The sequence below is a fragment of the Sylvia atricapilla genome, chromosome 7 (genome assembly GCF_009819655.1).
Source record: "Sylvia atricapilla isolate bSylAtr1 chromosome 7, bSylAtr1.pri, whole genome shotgun sequence".
In the NCBI taxonomy this organism is placed as follows: Eukaryota; Metazoa; Chordata; class Aves; order Passeriformes; family Sylviidae; genus Sylvia; species Sylvia atricapilla.
Window position 1 is genome coordinate 12,465,805 of NC_089146.1, and position 21,262 is coordinate 12,487,066.

The 21,262-nt window shown below is 40.9% G+C and overlaps 1 protein-coding gene across 1 annotated transcript in view; it reads left to right on the plus strand.

Annotated features, from left to right (window-relative positions):
• KLF7 (KLF transcription factor 7) overlaps positions 1 to 20,672 on the plus strand; it is a 65,828-nt gene extending 45,156 nt beyond the window's left edge. Inside the window, exons 3-4 of the mRNA XM_066322635.1 lie at positions 6,213 to 6,336; positions 12,644 to 20,672. Coding sequence (XP_066178732.1) covers positions 6,213 to 6,336; positions 12,644 to 12,695 — 176 coding nt within the window. The 3' untranslated portion in view covers positions 12,696 to 20,672. The remainder of the gene's footprint in view (positions 1 to 6,212; positions 6,337 to 12,643) is intronic.
• The last annotated feature ends 590 nt before the right edge of the window (positions 20,673 to 21,262 follow it).

The following is a 21,262-nucleotide window of genomic DNA, read 5'->3' on the forward strand; positions in this document are numbered from 1 at the left end:
TAAATTACAGATTATAAAAAAGAAGAAAATACTTGTGTTTCTTTCAGACAATGTTTTCTTGGATTTTGAAACTATATGTAAAAAATTCTCAGTGGATTGGAACACATGCTGTTTTTTTCTGTTGTTCTCTGAAACACACTTTCAGATACTGGCTTTGTGTAGCTGTGTAATATTAAGGAGCTCTTCAAACATAGTGCAATGAATGTCTGCTTTGAATGGCCTTCAAAATATGCATATAGGTAGAATTTGGGGGTTTGGCCTCACTTTCTTTAAACATTTTTTGCTAAATCAGAAAGGAGTGTCAAGAGACTAAAGGAGTCCCATGTCACTACCACATTTTTAGCACAGAGAACTAGCAGCAACTATTTTGACTGTAATTCTCCTCTGAAGCTCACTGCAGGACTGGGAGCTTAAACTACTTGATTGTTTTACTAAGTGCCCTGCAGGAGAGTGCTGGGGAGGGGTAAGGAAATAGATATGGATGGATGGATAATCATAATATCTTTGCTTTCAATTCCATAAAGATACAGGGGGAAACTTGAGCCTAATGAACATTCTTCCAATAACTTGGATGGAGCCAGGGTTTTACCCTATCAGACTGGAACTCTGTGATCTCATTGTGCACATCCCAAAATCTAGAGAGTTTTCTTCTTAAAGTCCCTGCTGTTGAAATTCGGGGAATAAAGAGGCAATTTCTTCCTCTATATTTCAAAATAAATGTTACTAGCCTGCAGGGCTGCAAAGAGAGTTTTAAAACCATGGCCCTAGGTTATGTACAAAGCAGAAGGCAAATGATGTCTGAATATTATTGTTTTCTTCTTTAAAATCTCATTATTTCTGTAGAAGAGTGCACTTGTGACTTTTTAACCCTTGGGATTGGCAGTAAAGAGTGCAGCTATAAGAAATATAACGTGCCCATTGTGTGCTGTAGTTTTGCAGCCATGTCCTCAGCTGATCTGGAGTAGGTAGCTCTGTGTCCTGTAACCTGGTGTTTCTACTAATCACTCTGCTGAAACAGCCTCTCTGAGATGTCTTTGCAAACACTGCCTTACTTCTTGGACAAGGGAAATATGTCTGGGACCTAAAACATGGCTGTGGGACATAGGTGGCAAGGACAGGGGGTCTCTGGATCTTGAGAACAGACATCCCCATTGCTGTGTTTTTTGAGGAAATACTTGTTGTGAAGGTCTGTACAGGGTTTACAATTCAAATATGTGTTGGAGCAGAAACCTGATGTTCTCTGGTTTGTGCCTGGAGAGCAAAGATACAGATGCATGCAGCTGACCTGCTTGCCTGGCCCCCTGCACCATCAAAGTAGAGAAATTCACCTTCAATTCCAGTCTGCCTGGGTATGATGTGTTACAGTCCACCCTTGCTTTTGCCTCCCCCTTGACTTGAAAAAGAATGCCATAGGAGGAAGTGCCAGATGATGGCTTTCAATATCTAAAGCTGCATGCAATGAAGCTCACCAAGAATGCCTGAAGCTGGAAAATGGAGGGAGAAGTTCCAAAAACCAGTGTGGTGGTCATTACAGAACCAGCCCAGCTCTACCCATTATCTTTTGCTGGAAACCTAGTGTGTTTGCCACAGGAGTGTAAATGGGATTGTGTGCTTGGCTTTTTCATACTTTCAAATTATAAATTTTTGGCTGTCAAGAGAAAGCTGTACCAATCATTTGTTTATTTTTGTAACTAGATGCCTAATATTTAGTCTTGCATTCATCTTAGTCACAAAAGGAATCATGACATGATTTCAGGGTTGACAGTCTGATGAATTTTTTGTTATGACTTATAATTTTAGCTTCACTATTGCATGTTTCCCATAAATTTTAGTAGGTCTTTGTCCTCCAGTTACCAGATTGGACCAGGCTGGATGAAATAGAGGATGGAGGGCCAGACTGTACTGAAATGTGCTTTGGGGGTACTTTTAGAAGAAGAGCTCAGTTGGGTGGGGTGCCATAAACAGAAGTGGAACAGAGAGCCTACTCCCCAAGCATCCCAGTCTAAGGGTATAAAATGTGCTCCAGGAACATGAAAAGGTTAAAATGAGGTGTGGACCACAGGACACAGCCACAGTGAAGAGAGGCTGCTTTACAGAAGTGTGCAGTCATGATGGACTGAAAACCTAAAGCATATCTGAAGGGCTAATAACATTTCTGTAGGTCTGTTTCGGTGACACAGCCCTTCCAGACCAGTAGGTTTCAGCACACGGCTCTGTGCACAAGCAGGTGTGTGCAGGCTGCTTCTCCAGGATCCTCACCAGGCAACTCAGGATGTGTCTGATATGTTTCCTGGTGATCAAGTGACCTCTTGACATGAGGCTTTGGTTGCCCCCATTCACTGTGCCTTGGTTTAGCCTGGCCAGAGTGTAGGCATGTTTTTTTTCCTGTCCCAGGAGCTGCAGTGTGAGTGCACAGCTGGTGTGCTTCACCTATGAGTGAGGTTGAGGCCGCAGGCCGAGGCTGTGGCCGGCCAGAAATAACACCTTCCAATGCACACAGTGTGGATGTTGGGTCCTGTGCACCCACTGTCTCACTGCAGCTCTCCTTCACTGTGCTGCACTGCTCTCTCATGCACGTGCTGCCCACGGAAACTACAAGTCAGTAAGCTTGCAATCACTAGGTAGTGTCTCTGACTCCCAGGGGAAAAATAGAAGCAGCTGAAAGTCAGTGTTCTATGTTGCTTACAGATTTTCCATAACCAAATGATACATTTTTTTTTAACACAAGTGCTCATCTAGGAAAATTTCATCATTCACTGCTTGAATATATCTGCACTGCTTCCCAGGTGCATTTATGGATGTATGGAATCTGAACCAGCCCCATGGTGTGGAGTAAGTTCTGAACTGAAAGAACTGAGTATTTAACATGTTCCTAGGTATTGGCTTCTTTTGGGATGAGGACTGGCTCCTCCATTGAGTTTGTATAAATGTGGATTTATGGATTTGTTTAAGTACTGCACAGATCCTTGTGTTGAACAAATGTGACATAAGGAGTAGAGCCTCCTTCCTGGGACTGGCTTGCAGGCACAAGTTTTAAATGTGGTTTTTAATTTGAGAAATTAGGAAAAAAGTCAGTGTGGCACAACTCCGTGATGTTCCTATTTTTAATTGGATTTTGCAGCTCATAATTAATTTTGTAAAAAGAGGGAGATCCTGGCCCTGTAGAATTGAGTAGGAGTTTTGCCATTGCCTTCAGCAGAGGAAGATTTCATCATGTATCTTTTTAGTCTCACTAATCTTCCGAACAAGAGAAGAGCAGCCTAACACATGGAAAGGATCCTTCCCATTTTTTCTCCCTGCTATTTCCAGTAGTGAGGTAGGAGGATCCTCCCCCTTTTTTCGTTCTCATGCTTTCTACATATGTGCGCCTTGGCAAGATACACTTCATTTGTTCTTCGTGTAAGGTGAAAGCAGCTATTAAAGGAGCAGTTTGTTTGTAGTCTTCACATGCAGAGACAGGCAGGTCTCTCTCCTCCTTCCCTCCTGTGTTTCTGAGTAGCTACAGGAGGGCAGGAAATCTAACCTCTTTGAGGTCTCTGGGTCAAGGAGCCGTCTGACATGGCTTTAAAGGTCACCATGTTCCTTTGCATTTACCGTGTGCATGGGGAGGCACAGTATGGCAGCATGCAGTCTGGAGCACTGAGAAATACTGTCTGACATTTTGCTGAGCAGGGCTTGGGTTATGAAGGAAAAACAAAACTCAGCTCAGGGCTGTGCAAGGAGCCCCTGCAGCAAGTAACAGAGATATGTGTCATTCTGTGGGTTTACCAGTAATGGTGCTTGGCTTTTCTGTCTCTGGTAACCTATATATAGCACTGTATATTTGCAAAGCTCTTGACAAATTTTAACAAGCCAAACTCCACTTCAATCCTAGTAGCCTGTATAGTTTCACAGAAAGCTTGAGATGCTTTTCCTTCACCCTTCTGCTCTGTAGATGACTGTATCCTTCAGACTGGCTGTACCTGCCAGATTTGGCTGAGCAGTCGTCTTCTGAATTTGCTTTGCAGCGTGTGTGTGGCAAACTGCTGCAAGGCATTTTCTCTGCCTGGCTGTCTCCACTCTAAGGTAGGCACTAGAGAGCGTCAGAGAACCAAGGAACTACATTATCATCGAGGCTTGCTTACTGACAACTTTTTAAAATAATGCATGAACTGTTCAGACAAAAGTGGTGCTCCATCACAGGCACAGGACCAGGCCTGGGAAATCCCATTTTTCTGAGGAGAGAAGATGTTGTTTGTCAGGTAGGATGCAAAGGGCTGGGGGAAGACTGCTGCAACTGCAGCTCCAGTGTGTGAGGTCAGCACTGGTGACAGTGTTTGAGGTACAGTTGAGTAACTAGCCCAGAAACAAGACACCAGCACCTTGCTCACTAAGAAGATTCTAACTTCTTATTTTCCTGAAGAAATCTTGTTCAAAGGATAAAGGAACAAGAGGTAAGTCTGCAGAGATGACCAAGCAGGTGCATTCTAAGTGGGGTAGTGTTAATGTTGGCTCAGTCCATTGTCCTTTTGGGCATTTTCCCATGGAGGACTGATTCACAACAGGGACATCCAGGCTGGCATTTCTTCATTTAGGGACTGTGGTTTAAATGGATATTTTGGTGTAGTCTTGCCAAATGCTGCCCCCTCTTCACAACTTCATTCCAATGAATCCTTTAATTGAACTACTGAGCCGAAGAAGCTTCTCAGAAGCCAGTAAAATGGGGCAACTTCAGTTAAGGTCTCAGCCCATTCTGCTGTTCTGTCTGAGGCAGATGACCATTGTGCAGCAGAGCTGCCTGTGCAACAAGAAGTCTGCCAAAACTCACAAGCAAGAGGACAGCATTTTTTTTCATGTATTTTGCTGCAATTTTCTTTCCTTTTTCACTTTTCTTGCTCTTTTTGCCTTTCCAGTTCATCACATAATATACATAGGTCTCCCATAATCAGATCTCACTCTTCTACTTGCTGAATAGACACACTAAATATAGCAATCTGTGTCTCTGCATTGTCTGCTGTGGTCAAGTGACTGTTTTGTGTGACTGGCCTAGAGGGGTCTTACAGATTGCATTCTCAATGTGGCCCATTGTGGGGTTTTAAAGATTCCTTTCTTATCAATTTTGCGAAATAAATAAGTAATAATCCACTTAGAAGCTTGGTAGTGAAAATGATTTCTTGTCTGAATTTTATCTTAACTGACTGGATGGGGAAGAGTGACATGGAGTTTGTATAGGAGGAGATGCACTGGAGCGTTTGTTTTGGGAGGAGATGTTAAATATGAATGCACACCAATGCGTGTGCACTGAACAAGGAAAAGGGAGTCATGGCTTGGGATTCTTCATCAGAAGGTGTTAATGACTCCACAGATGTTACACCATGGCAGACTTTGATCTGCAGAGACTGACGTGTATTAGAAGATAGTTAGATACTAACACGGAATTGTAGAATATCCTGAGTTGGAAGAGACCCACAAGAATCATTGAGTCCAACTCCTAGCAGCAGACTAAAATCTCTCCTGTCTTACCACTACACCATTTCACAGCCTTCAGCGGTATTGTTAATATTTTGGGGCAGAATAACAACTGATGAAGGTGTAGTATAAGAAGCCTGAAGGACCAGCCCATTCAAAGAAGTGAAAATATATCTTCTCACACTCAATGACCTGACACATAATTTCTTGGTCCTAGGAGTAGATTTTGTTGTCAGAAGCAAGTAAAAAAGGTGCAATCCTTGGGGGCAGCAGGCATGAATGCTTGTGGGGAACAGATGTTAGGCTGGCCATGCAAAGGGTAAACAGAATCAGGGTAAAGCGTGTGATGCATAGTGGTGGTCACTCAGAAGAGGTGCACACTTGAGCTGTCACTCAGGTGTACCACGGTAATACATCTGGCAAGGTTAGAGTGAGCTGAAAAGCTGTTTGAAAATCAGCCGCCCAGCTGCTTAGGCATTTGAGGACATTCTTAGGGCTTCTTCAAACACCAGTTGGCTGGTTTTGTTAGAAACAAGATAAAAGCTTGTGCGAGAATTTTAGCTGTGGTAAAATCTGGACGGGAACTATCCTCGGAACAATACATCACAAGGCCTAAGTTATTTGCATCCCACACTGACCATGAATTGTGTGATGGGCTAATCTACTTCAATGGGTTAGAGGCAGGGTGGGAGGACACGGGGCTTTCACGTTGAGTGCTCAGAAATTCTGCTGCCACGCTGACTGTTCTCTCCTCCCCTCTGCAGGTGAGAAGCCTTACAAGTGCTCGTGGGAAGGGTGCGAGTGGCGTTTTGCACGGAGCGACGAGCTCACGAGGCATTACAGAAAGCACACGGGTGCAAAGCCCTTTAAATGCAACCATTGTGACAGGTAATGCAGCTCCTAACGTGGTGTTCAAGAAACTTGTGGACTTTTATGGCTGGCGTGGAGCTGCCGGCTCCCAGAGACAAGAGACCTGGCTCCCAGCAGAGGGGCCCCTGCTGTTCCATTGCCTGGATCTCTGGAGGGACCCTCTGCTTGGCCCTTGTCCTCTCTGCCGCAGTGGCTAGGCAGGCTGGCAGATGGGGAATTCATCCTAAGCAGTCTAAGCTGTTTCCATCCCACAGCACAGAACAAAATGTGGGACCAGGTGTAGGTCTGACCGAACGCTGCTGGTGTCTGTTGTGGGCACAGGATCCAGTTCATAGGGGAGTTCTTGTCAACATTCTTAAAGCAGAGAAGACCATCCAGAGGGCCTCAGACCATTTCAGTGATGGACCTCTCCACAAAGCATCTCTCCAGCTTTCTGTCTCCTGACCCTCTGTAAGCCTGCAGTGCTCACAAAGGCAGAGCTGCCTCTATTTGCTCTGCTTCAAGGACAACCCCAACCCCTGCTGGCTACCGGCTTTTGGCAGGGTGGGCCTCACAAAAACATTGGTGTATCGCAGGAGGAATGGAGAGTGTGTGGCTGTTGTACCACAACGTGGCCCAAATCTACAGGAAACCTTTAGAGGAAAAGCATTTAATTTCTGTATGATCATTGTCTTCTTTTAGCACTGAGTCCAGGGCTCCTAAAGAAAAGACAGCAGAGGGCATAATTTTCAAAAGCCCAAGTGTAACTTAGACACGTTTTACCGTTCATGTGCATGGGGTTGTTTGTGTAAGATCAGCGATCTCTGCACGTTCCTGCTAATGAATGAATCTTTTCCTACATTTTTAAATCTCACTGTTGACATCTGAAGTGGGAAATACCCTGCATGCACCTTCATTCCATGAGGGTCCAGATTTAAAAGGCTGACAGGTGCTCCGGGCCGAGGCTCCTGGGGAGCCCGTCGCTGCACAGTGCTCTGGGCAGCCAGCAGTGAGGTGTGCGCAGAGCACCCAGCAGCTCTGGGAGTGCCGCCCTTACGGCCGCTCACCGCCATTCGTTTTCACATCCTCGCTGCTTTAGCTGCTTCAGTAAAAACTGAGCTTCTCTGAAAGATCTGGTCATCCTTGCTCCGTGCTGAGCGTTTTTGAAAGCTGGGTTCTTTCAATTTAGAAACAAAACCAAATGAACACCCTTCCCCACATCCCCAATCCCAACTGATAAGAAATCAGGGTGGAGCAAAAGCAATTACCCCTGTAATGACTCTTGACAGCACTGACAGGATCGAACAATGAGCACTTCTCCTCCATTCAGCCCCCCAGCTGAAGATTGGCAGTGCCCTGGGTGAAACCTGGATCCACTATTGAGTAATCAAATAATGTGCTTGCATCTGAACATGTTATCCAGCTAATCCTATTTATATATATTTTTAAAAGAGGCTTAAGAAAATTACCCATCTTTTTAATGCAGCACTAAGGTTCTCGACTGTGATAAGGAAACGTTTTGTAATACAATAAAGCCTCTAGGAAGCCTCTGGGTACACCAGACCAACAGAGAATATGCGTGGAGAGAGGATGTGTGGGACATAAAGAAGGGGCACCATCCTTTTATGGGAAGGAAATTTGATCATTTTCACATCCTGCCTTTCCAAGAGCTTCATCTCCTTAAGTGCTCTTCTGCCCTTGTCTCCCCTCTTCCCGTCCCCCTTCCCCCACAGAGGGCTTCCTCTTGGATTATCTTTTGTTTTATCCCTGGATCATCTTTTGTTTGCTGAGAACGAGGGACAGGATAAACCAAGTAGGGACCTCTGCAGTTCTGCTTTTGTTCAAGCACTTCTGTGAATGAGAACAATTATGTTCTCTGTTTTAAATGTAAGGCATTGCCTTTCTCTTTTCATTCCTCAGAGTGGCCCCACAAACACACACACATATACACACAGCCCCAGGGTTCCTATGTCAGGACAAACAATATTTTTAGCAGAGATCTAAAGAAATACAGCCAGTATTTTCAACTCCTTGGTCTCTCTCTTTCAGCCCTTTGTTAAGTGTTCATTATTTTCCCTCTACATATTATCCCTGTCCACCTAGCTTTTCTCTTTGGCAGCAAACTCAGTCACTGCAGTCAAGAGATATATTCCTGTAATCATCTAATGCATTTTCTGCTCTTCTGCTGAATCTGTAAATGAAGGAAAAACATTATTAATAAAATTCAGAGTGCTGAGGATTGTGCATTTGCACTCTATGCCCATACTATCTGTATGTGGTGATAGGAGGCAGATTTGTCTTTATTCCCCCAGTTTTATTGTTGCAAGCTTTTAGAGTGACAGTGCCTTTTCTTTTGCCCCTCTGCCATACTAGTGTTTTTCATTCTTTTCTCATTTTCAGGTCTCTTTGCTACCACCTACTGCAGAGGTCATCTCAAGCAAGCACTGAAACATGAGCCTAAAACTGCCTTTAGCCACTTAGGCAGACTTTTAAAGATGTGCCTTCCTGAGCCAGGGTTCCAGCTGGAGAGCAATTTCTCTGTATTTGAACTGCTACCCTTTATTGCACTCCCCATTATTGACAGAAGCTGTGGCCACTCTCTCAGACATGCCGGCTTGTTAGGTTTTAAGGAACTGATTGGAACTGTTTTAACAACACTGATGTAGTACAAATCCTGTGCCTGTTGTTGTTCAGAGCTGAAGGCTGTATCTTGGCAAACACAGCATGGAAGGGGTGATTCAGATAGCAGAGGGGGATGTTCCACAGTCTGGCTGCAGTTCCCTTCCAAGACTGTTTCTAGATGTGCTTGTGTCTCACCTTCTGACCAATGTCAAGGGAGTATTAATGTCCTGTGTGTGTAAGTCAATTTTGTAACAAAAGAGATAAGGAGATTCTCTTCTCCTGCTGTCCCAGCCTTATCCTAGCACCATGCAGCCCACAGATCACATTGTTAGTCGTAGCTGGCAAACGACCACTGCTTTGAGTAACATTGTATGTAGTGCAAATGGTGCGCGGCTCTGTGGCAGCAGGCGGGAAAGGAGAATCGGCTAAAGCGTTATGGAAAGCACTCCAGGAAAGTCCTTAGTGCCTTCCAGATGCCAGAGTTATGCTGGTTATTAGCATTCCCCAGGCATTTTGCTCTTCAGAAATGCAGGCTGGGGTTGTTCCTCACACAGTGCAAGCCCTCAGCACTTCAAGGGAAAGAATTTGACAGGGTAGTGGCACTTGCTGATTCTACATAAATAGGTGTTTAGGAGACAGCAGCTTAGTGTCAGACTGTTGGGATGCATTTTCCCCTCTGCGTATGTGCACATGGTTTCCTTGTTGATAGCAAGCTAAAAGTGCACTTAGCTGGAATGAGCACATCCCACAGTGGAAAATCCACAGCTGGTAGGAAAGATGGCTGAGCAATGTATTCTCTCTCACTGTACTTACCTTCCCTTTTTCTCCTTCTGAGGCTTCAGTGTTAAGCAGTATTGTGTTGCTAAGGAGATACTGCAAAAAGAGAAAGGAAGGAATCATGTTTGGGAGCAGGGAATTCGTGTATCACACATCCCTGTATGACTTATAATTAGAGTGTCTTATTCTAGCATAAACTGTTCTTTCTAGGAAGAGCTAGACTGGGGGAAGGATGACAGAGAAGGCTGTGATGGGCCCATGTGTGATGTGCAGAGCTGGTCTGGAAATGAAAGTTGTAGAGCCAGAGGTGCAGAGCAAAGTCTCATGTCATGGGCAGGACTGGAGAAAAGCCTGTTCATTGGTTTTTGAAGAGAGTATTTTCCTTTGACAGCTTATCCTGTGTAGCCTCTTCCATTGCTGCCTCTAGTACCAGAAAAAAAAAAAAAAAAAACAAAAAACAAACCAAAACAAAAAAGTGTGTCCAGTAGTCAATAGGCTTTTTGACAGTATGATTTAGCTGCAAAAATTATGTACAGAATGTTTTATAGTTGAAAATAAATATCCACATCCACCAGCCTTACCAAGAGAGAATTAACCAAATTAGTCAGCAGGAGAATGTGAAGAATTAGTATTGTACCATTTTATTAGCTATAAACTAGCAAATATGGCACCATTTTATTACCTATAAAAATATTATAGATGCTAATATGGTAGTAATTGATGTGAAACAATGTACTGAATCTATAATTTTAACAGATCTGGCTATGGTGTGACTCAGCATACACTTTCCTGAGTTGCATCTATAAAAGAGACAATTGGAGAGGAAAAGCTGTGCTTGGGTGGGGGTCTTATGACTAGTCCTAGACTGAAGTGCCAGCTGGTGCATGTCTTTTTGGCAGCCACTCAAGCTGTTGTTTTGTTTTGGCAGCCCTTGTAGCCAGAGCATGCTGCTTTCTCAGTTTAAGACTGATGAGAGAGACACTGGTCCAAGGGTGTATTTTGTCACTCTAGGGCTAGAAAATTCTAGCTGTGCAGAGCCTGCTCTGTTGAAAGCCCTGTGTCTCTTGTCAGATTCATCTGTGTCTTGCTGTGCCTCGTGCAGGACTTTGGAGGAATGCCTCCTCCAACCTATTTTGAAGTCTTTAATTTTTGCCATTCTGAAGGTATTAACTCCCTTGTAAACCCTGCAAGCAGAGAAGAGATGACTTGAGAAGAGCTATACTTATTGCTCATTCACAGAAGATGAGTAAATGACTTTTCTTGTGGAAGTTGTCTTTTTTAAAGGTTTCTTTGTCTTAAAGATGTATGTCTTGGTCACTCATCTCTGTGTGTAGTTGCAGACCAATTACATGTGCAGTGGAATACTTCAGCCGGACAGTAAAGATCCCCAAACTGTTTAAAATAGCTTCATTTTTATAGTTCTTCTCTTTCTCAGCCTTTCTCTGCTTAGTGTGTTTATCTTTTGGGCATTTAGATTGACTGTTCTTTTTTTATCTATCTGTATTGGCTTTTTTGGGGGGTTGTTCAGTTTGTTCTTCTGCTTCTCCTTTCTGAAAACTACAAAACATTCAACTACTGCTTTTTTAAAAATACACTTGGTGCCCATATATAAGCTATCTTGATTCTCACAATAAGCCATTTGGATATTCTTCAGACCATTATTGGTGGCTGCATTATATTCTGGTTCTGTGGAGCACTGAAAAGACATGACAGGAAAATCAGTTCTGTAAGCAGCTTTTCCTAGTGTTCTTGGAGCCTACAGAACCAGTTTACTCAAAAGCCACAGTTGTGTGGGGGTTGGTGTGATATTTGTAGTAAATGTTTTTAAAATAAGTAAGCCAGTATCTTGTGGCTTAAGGTGGAAAGAAGGTAAGCCAGAATTTGCAGGGAGCTTGAAAACCTCTTGTTTTTAAGTGCTCAACTGAAGTTTCAAGTAAAAGTTTAATTTCTGGGTGTGTCTGAGTCCTACCACTGTGACAGGCTCCATTTTAGGCCTGCTTCTCCTGTGGTTTGCTTTCCAGTGCCATACGTATCTTAAATGACATTGTGGTGCTGGGTGTAATGGATTGGTACTTTGAACCCCATATCTAATGGGTATGGAGTCCATCTCATCAGGATCCAATTACATGTTCAGAATGACAAAACATTGTGTTTTTTTAATAAATGGAAAAGTCTTTGTGGATAAAGAACAGAAGCTGAAAGCTCAAGTCCTTGCTTTCTTGCTTTTTTTTTTTTTTTTTTTCCTCCTTGGTTTTACCACACCTGTGTGATTTACAGCTTCCTTGCCTTCTCTGTCTTTCAATTGTCACTCTTACAAAACAGGCATAATATCTTCTGTCAACATCCTTCAGGGAGATAATATTCATCAGAGTCCACATATTACCACCCCAATTCCCAGCTGAGAGGAAGAGAGATATGAAGCCTGATGGATTGTCAGCATCCAAACTCTGAGCCAGTTTTCCTTCCAGTTTGGAGTTAGAAATGAGAATTCAGCTTTCAAAACTAGCATCATTCTTTGGTGCTTTTTGCAAGGAGTGGGCACTTGAGAAAGCTGGTATTTTTAAAAATGGTGTTGCTGAGTACTTGAATAATACTGATTTATTTGTTTTTTTAATATGCAAACATGTGCATACTAAATATATGGTTTTATTGTACAGGTGCACAGATGAGCACACTTCCCTGATGCCTGACTCAGTGAAAGAAGCGAGAGGGAGAGGGGCAGGGAAAGGATAAAAGTCATCTCTTTAGCTGCTGAAGAGCCAGGGTAGTTGCCTATCTGTGGTCACAGAGGTCAATCACACAGGCTTTGCTGGTGTTCCATGGATAAGCCAAGGAATGTCTCTAAACTGGGATATGTATTTTCTCCTGTGCATAACAAGGGAGGAGCAGAAACCCTGTTTTCCAAAATCCTATACTTATTTCATTTCCTTCTTGCTTTATGTTGCAGGTGTTTTTCCAGGTCGGATCACCTCGCCCTCCACATGAAGAGACACATCTAAGTATCAGTCAGCTTGGCGTGGATGTCATCTGGGCTAAGTGTTGTGAGATGAAAGTGGAACTGAAGTTACAACGTGCTACCTTACAGGAGAAGAGAACTTGATCCTGTGTAATCCTCTGTACAGGGACCACATGCTCACAGTGTCATGCACCCAGTTACACTTCAATACCTACATTGATTCTTTTATGCCTTGCCCCAGCTGGATGGGAGAAGATGCAGGCGAGGAAATGGTATAGAGGTGAAGTCAGTGAAAAAGAACAATTACTTACAGTACTTCATCACTCCTGGATTTGTTTCCTGTTTTTGCCAATGGAAATCAAAGAAAACAGAGGAGGCTTCCCTGCAGGTGGACGGCAGTAGGAGGGGCTTATCTAACTTGCTTCTCAGTGCAACTCAGTAGAAGAATATGATGTCTTGAAGTTGCATATTTGTAGCACTAACTTTCTTTTTAAATAGATGGGGGGAAAACAATGACCTAGAAAACCAAATCCCAATTTGGTAGCCAAAATTAACCTCTTGGGTTTTTTTGTTTTTTCTCTGAGAATTCCTAATGTTCAGTGCATCAGACTTCTCACAGACACTTTGACCTGTCTTGGTTTTGGTTCTTCTTCCTAGAACTGAGCTATTGAGATCCTTTTAAGTCAATACCAGTGGCCTTAATGGCAGTAGACTGTGGAGTGACACTTGTGACACAAACATCCTCTTTTTGGCCTGAGTTTATGTAGACTTCACAGAGGATTATATCTTTTGTTGGTTGTTTTAATTTTAATTTTTTTTTTGTTTTTTTTTTTTTTTTTAGCTATTGCACAACATATGCACTAGGGACTCTGGAAGCTGCTGCCATGATGGCTAAGTAGCCAAGGGATAAACCCCTGAGATACAGCACCTAATATCTCTGTAAGCCTCACCTTATTGCCATAGCTAGGACTTCTTGTTTATTTTTTGAACAAAAAACTTTAAAAGCTTGTTTGGAAGCTTAAACCTTTTTTCTCTTTTCTCCACAAACAAGTGATCTTCAGAACTCCTTGTCTTCACCTGGATATCAGTCTGGGACTGGCCACACAGGCATGACTACAGGATTCCTTCCACATCATGTGAGCATATTAGCCACAACCCACGGTGATTTAGTGGTGAATTATGTTGCTTTTTCTTGCAGTTCTTCTATTAACCAATTTAAAACATTAGCCTTTTTTTTCTGTAAAGAGCACCTGCAGACGTTTTAATTTAAACCTGTTTGTTGAGCATCTTACACACAAAAAAAAACCCCAAGCCAAAAATCCTACTCCAGTCTCTGAGTAGGAAATCAAGAACCTCTTCCAAGTACAATGGCTTCATTCAGCATTAGCCCATTAAAGAAATTATCAATGTCCTGCTTTTCTGTTCATCAAGTTGATGCTGTAGCCCACTCCTATATGAAAAATGTAACCGTGTGAGCGGTGAAGGAAGGGATTTTATATACAGCAGTGAGGCATTTCCAAATGATTGGTCTAAAGTATTACTAACCTAGAGGTCCATTTTGGCCTACGGTGTGAATCATCAAGGAGAAGTGGAGGTCTCATGCTCACCCTTCCGTCATACTGATAATTTGATTTCTTTGGCTCAAAGTGGATTAAAGTCTTCATTTCAAAAGGAAAAAAAAAAAAAACAAAACAAAACCCTAAAAAATGTATTGCCATAACTTGTATTTGAACGTATTTGGCACTGGCCCTGACTCCAAAGACTGCATTTAGGACCATAAAAATGGCCTATGCAAGCAGGCAGGTGGTCATTAGGTTGTATATTTTGTATATTCTTGGACCATGCCTACAAGATGTGTCTAGAAAAGAAACAAAATAGTGTGTGGTCCACAAATGGTTGCTGCTCTTTTATAATGTATTAGCCAACTGCCCTTCTTTGACTGTTTTGACTCATTGACTGTTAAATATTTCCCTTAATTTATGTTTTGGGAGGTAAAATTGTACTCTAAGGGGAAAAAAGAGCAAACAAGAAACTCAATAGATGTTTTTATGAGCTGTCACCGGGATCCTTGGCACTTGAATTCTCAGCATTTTGCAACCTTTGGTTCCAGTGAGAGATTGAATTTATTCAAAAGATGCTGGTTTTCCTCACAGTTTTCACAAAACACTGTGACTGTCAACTGAACACTTTGGGGACAGGGGGGAAATACGATGTCTGGCCCATATGGCATGAAATATGGACCAAAATCTAACCATCTTTTAGGGACAATGATGTAATATTCGCGATAAGAGCATGAGAGAGAGTGAAAGTCAGAAAGAGAGAGAGAAGAAAAATTGAATTTATTCCAAAGATTTAAAACTAACTATACTCTATATGTGTATATATATATGCTTATATATATATATATATGTATACATTTAAAAATTGCAGAGCACTGCTTGCTGACAATCTCGTATTTCTCTACTTCTGTATTTGCATACTTTTTATGGCCATTCCACCCAGCTGTTTCACTGGGACTGAGGGCCCTAGAATCCAATTTGTGTTGGAATTTATAGAGCATCCTGTCAGATCACAGAATCACAGAGTATCCTGAGTTGTAAAGGACCCACAAGGATCATCAAATCTAACTTCTGGCCCTGCGCAGGACACCCCAAGAATCCCACCATGTGCCTGAGAGTGTTGTCCAAATGCTCCTTGAGCTTTGGCAGGCTTGGGGCTGTGACCACTTCCCTGGGGAGCCTTTTCCAGTGCCCGACCACCTTCTGGGTGAAGAAATTTTTCCTGATGTCCAGCCTGAACCTCCCCTGACACAGCTCCATCCCATTCCCTTGGATCCTATCACTGGTCACCAGACAGCAGAGATTGGTGCTGCCCCTCTGCTGCCCCTCAGGAAGATGTCTAATGGGAACTGAAACCTCAGCTGTGTGAAACTGTAGAGCATCCAGTGAATGCATTAGATTAAAAAAGTATAGGAGAATTCTAGAATTTCCTTACTGTAGTGTCCTAAAATTTATGCTCTGAAATTCTCCACTACAACATTCACTGGCTGTGAACCTGCATAAATATCTTCCTTTGCCATCTGGACACACCTGCCTTTAGACGTGCTACCAGTAGTATACAAACCTCAATTATTAAGTGATGGTTTAAACTTCAGACTGTTTAAATTGGAAAAAGTCAAGCTAGACTGTTTTTTAGTTCCAGTTGTCATTTATGGTCTTGTTGGCATCTTATTTAAATATGCCAGAACAAGGGCCCCGGGGGAAAAATGCTGAATGATCTCTTTACTTTGTTCAAAAGGCAGGCCTACATCTAAATCCTGGATCCAAATAGCCTAAAAAGGAGGGTAAAAGGCAGATTTCAAATTTCTCAGGCTTTGTAGCAGATCTTGAACTCTGAAGCCAAAATTTGAGCTTTGGAACCACCTCTTGTATTTGAAAAGGGAGATATTTTTCATCTGTATATATGGTGTACCCAGTCAATCTCTTAACTTCAGTTTTTGGGTGCTCAGATGCAAGTGTCTTAGTCATTACTAAAATTTTCAACAATAATTTTGGTGTTTTATAGCAGGAATCTCCATTTTGGAAAGGCATAATTAGTGACACATTCCAGGATTGGATTTTTTACAATGACAAGTTTTGTTTCTTGGTGGATATTTTAAGCTGTACACTTCAAACTTGTGTGGTCTGTTTTAGTTAGTTTCTTTTTGGGCCTGTGTCTCCTTGCTAAAGTTGTACAGTTGTCCTCTCTCTGTAAATTATGAGTAGAATCAGACTAAAGAAGAAAGTTTCTGTGTAAGGCTTCTTGAAAGCAAACCCTTAAATTTGGTGACAGTTGAGGACTGAGTTATCCAGCTGTAGAAAGGAGAAGTTTTGCCTTGTTTCTTTCAAAGCAACATTCATGCCTATTTGCAAAAGAGAAGCCATGTTAAAAAAGTAAGATGGTGGTTTCCAAGGCCATAGAACTATAGGATGAAAACAAATTGAGCTAACAGTCTCACAAAATAGTGTACACAGAGGAAGCAATTAAAACAAATGTGAGTTTTTGTGATTAGCTGAATAATATTTTGGATCAGAACAGTTGATCATAGAATCATGCATGTGGAAAGGGGCCTCCAGAGGCCATCTTAGCCAACCTCCAACTAGAGTTGGTTGTTCATGGCCATATCCAGCTGAGTTTTAAATATCCTCAAGAATGGAAATTCTGCAACCTCTCTGTGCAAGCTGTTCCAATATTTAACCACTTTCATTGTAAAAAAAAATAAAAAAATCAAAAATCTGCGTGTCAAGTAGGAATTTTCCACGTTCAAACCTGTTTTCAGTGCCTCTTCCACTGTGCACCTCCAAGAAGAGTCTGGCTTCTTCTCTACAGTCTTGGTTAGATATTTGGAGATAGCAATAAGATCTACACTTACCCTTCTCTTCCTAAGGCTGAATCATGTCTCTCAGCCTCTTTTCATCCATCATATGTTCCACCACCTTCCTGGTGACTCTAGATTGCCCCCATATGTCAATTATTTTCTTGTAATGAGGAGACCAAGATAGAATACTCCAGGTTAAGATGTGCTTCGTATGTGACAGTGTTGATAAAATTTATTTATTCTGGATTTTTCCATTGTCTGAGATAACTTAAAGTCAAGATTCTATTTTGAAAACTGACTAATAAAAAATAACTTAGGAAGCACTGTTATAAATAGTTTTCTAATCAAATTTGCCAAATCTGTGCATAAAAATATGCTTATAGAAATATACTTACGTACTGCCAGCTTGAGGCCCGGCTAGCAAAATTGTCTTTTTCTCAGCATGATCATTGATGATTCTCTTTGAATTAAAAAATGTATTGTTTCATTTGTACTGTATCAAATATGAAGACACATGATGCTGTATTTTAGTAAGTTCTGACACTAAAACTACACTTCAGTGCATCTTTGTTCTGTTTGGTTTTCCCCTTAGGAGATAAGGAGCAACATAAAATATCAGATGTATTTTATAGAAATTGATCTAAAAGTGCATGGCAGAATCTGGAGTATTTTTCATTATCTCTGAGTTTTTCTTTTTCAGTAGCTAGTACTCAGGCTAAACAATTACATTGCCTGGATAAACTGGCAACTGAAGTGAAATTCTAGATTATTTCAATGTCTTGGATGAGGCTCTGAGCAGTGTGATCTCACTAATCTTTCTTTAAATAAAGGGTTGAATGTTGGACTAGGCGACCTCCAGAAGTACCTTCCAATATTAATTTCTCAGTGTTTCTATGATTCATTTCACAGCTCTCACTGATTAAATGTGTAGTGATTCTATTTCTGCATGGTCTTGTGCTGATGATACAGACTGTAGGGCAGATCTATAGGTTTTTTCCTCAAATTCTGAGAGTTTCATCCTTGTTAAACTTTATAAGGTTTCTTCATGAGGGAGACCTATGTTTAAAAAAACATAAACCCTTAGCAGACCAGTTTGAAGCAATATCATATCTTGATATACAGCTGCAGGGATCAGCCAGATATTATGGAAACAAGTTTCTAGCCTGGAAGATCCATGCTATGTCTCAGAAAAGGTTTCCTGGACCTGAAATCTAAGCAAACATATTTCTACAAAGGTGAACTTGTTTTATTCATTCATTCTTTTTTCCTCAGAGTTTTTAGAATTGCTATTTTTCTTGGGGTAGCATTTTCACTTAATGCGTGGGAAGCACTGACCAAACACAGATATGAAAGAAGAACCTGAATGCAGGAGATTCCCTCAGTCCTTGCTTTCGGAATTCTTTAAACTTCAGGCATAAAAAATTAACTAATCACTAGGGTGAGTAGCTAAAATGGAATTGATCAATATGATTGTTGCAGTGATTGAGTGTATCTTAGGTGTGATCTTTCTGATATCCACAGAATCAGGCTTTCTCCTTCATTTTTATCTGACCCTAGACAATTTGTGGTTTGTGTCTAGTATAAAGGTTGCTCCTCCTATTTAACACACTTTATTTGTCTGTATACAAAAGAGGTGGTAATTGGTACTTTTGACAAAGCTGATGAAGTTCAACTTCCTTAAGTGTTTCCCTTCTTCTTCTCTTAATGTATGTCAAAATCTTTAAATTTAAAAAAATAAAAAAGAGAAAAATTTTGTAAATAATTTAATGTTACAAGGCCAGCACTCAGTGGATCAATGGATTTTACTCTTGATTTCATTCAGGACTTGGCACATTCTGTCATTCCATCCAGTAAGACTGTTTTTGAGCTTTGATTCCTGGGCGATGCTCTAACCCAGAACTGCAAAAGTACTTTTTGCTGATTTCAGATAGAATTGCACTTGTAAAGATATCTACATACCAAGAAAAAAAACGATGCTTGACAATAACTATTTAACTCTGCCTTGAATAAATAGAAATATTTTCCTCCCAAGATATTACAACTACTCATTGACAAGTCTTGCCTGTCTTTTATTGGCTTTTAAGCTACACTTTCATGAATGATCTTTTCCAGATCAAACTTGGATATTTTTCTTCCTTTTGTCACACTTGTGTTTCCTTTTATTAATATTTTAGGGATGACTACTGCAGTCTTTCTCCTCCACAACTCTGCACAGGCTTCAGTGGCAGGATTTAGCATTGTAAAGATTGTAGGATCTGGCCTATCAGGTACTAAGATCTGTGTTGTAAAGCTGAGAATTTCCTCCTCTCTTAGAGGAGGAAGTCTTGAGAATACTTGTGCTATATAAGTTATATATATAATGTAGTTGTATATATAAATTATATACATAAAAATGTCGAGATGGAGAGTAGACTGCCTTTATCACCTCAAGAATGGGTTTCCCTACCTGAAAACTTTCAAATGCAGGTGTCATTTATAAACAGGGTTTTATAGTTTTCCTTAATGCTTGTTGATGGCATTTTTGGTGTAATAATTGAAGTTGGAACTCTGTGATTTTCAAAAGGAAAGCTTTGATGATTTTTTTTTAAGTGCTTTGGTCCTAACTTCTATATACTGCCAGAAAACAGGTTCTCCACCCTGTCTCTGTGTGGATGTGGATGTACAACAGTATACTGTATATACCTACACAGAAGAGCAAACTGAGCTACTGACTTACAGTTTGTAGTAGCCAACCGTGCCTATTGCTTTCATTTAGGGAGGGCACTTGCTATTGCCACTGCATTTTAGGAATCACATCAGCTTCTGTAGAAAAGTTTTCAACAGTGCTGGGAAATACATGTTGCTGTGTACTGTGAATGAGTAGGCTGCAAATTTGGGGATTGGGAGGGGAGGTGGGAAGGGAGGGGAATGAGGGCTTCGCATGTACACACTAAAGGGAACTAGAATGGACAGAAACATGGCAATTTTAGCCTTTATTGTTGGGCTCTCGGGAAATGAAAAGCTAACATGCAGTCCCTGGAAGGCCTTATGGCTGAAGGGCTGATCTTTATGTTTTGCAGCATATGTTTTACCCATCACTCTGTATTTAAATCCCCAGACCTGTCAGATTCTGGAAGTAGATCAAAACGCTGGTTTAAACACTACTTTGTTACCAAGGCCATGTCTCTACCGGGGAAGCTGCCCTACATTAAAGTCAGTCTAGCTAAATCACTTTGTAGCTGCACCTGTTTGTGATTGCCTGGATCAAGTTTGCATTGGCATCGTATGCAGTTAAGCTGATGTGTAAGAAATGCTTCAACTAATTAAGATACCTCTACAGGAAGGTTCTGGCACCAGTTTAAGTACCTGATTTTGAAATCACTGCATATAAACCATAACAGCTTTCCTCTTAGAAACAAGGCCTTAGATTGGCATGTTTGCTCATCTAGTTGAAAAAATAATAATGCAAGCTGAGATTATTTTTTTCTTTGCGAAGTGACCTGTTTTCCCTCTTGTTCTTTGAAACTTTTCTTGCTCTCTACCACACATTATTTTTTTTTGTTTTGTTTGGGGAATTTTTCTTTAACAACAACAACAAAATGTATGAATGCTCCCTATTAAAAAATCAACAAAAAAACAAAAAAAAAAACCAAACAAAAAACAAACAAACAAAAAAACAAACAACATTGCTTGAAGGACTTTCATTTTGCACTATAATTTTTCTTTTACCAGATGTGTCTGACAAGTGCATTTCGGAGATGCCCTCGGTCACATTCTCTCAGGCCTACTCTGGTATTTCTAATATATCACAGAAGTACCCAATCTTGTAGCCCTCAGTTCTGCCTTTTTTTGACATTTTATTTTTTTTAAGCTTTTTATATATATATATATATATAAATATATTACTTTGTCAGTTTTTTTGCTGTACAAAAAGTCTTAAGATTTAAAAATATTATTTGTATTATATGATGGTGGTATGTTAATGTTACAAAATTATTAATGAAGAAAAAATTTATTTTTGTTACTGGTCTGTTTCATAATTCTTTTTTAAATTGGTATATTGTAAGATATCTATGCAAAAATGTTATGTGACGCATTTTTATTTAAGAATGTAATATGTGTAATAAACAGTAGAATGTGTTTGGCCTGACAGTGTTTAGTGTGCCTTGTACATTATTTCTTTATGAAAACTTCTGTGAAAACTGAAATGGCTTTTGGAGTATCAGTTAAGGCTATGGTTCTGTAAACAGTTATTGACAAAAAAATACAATTTC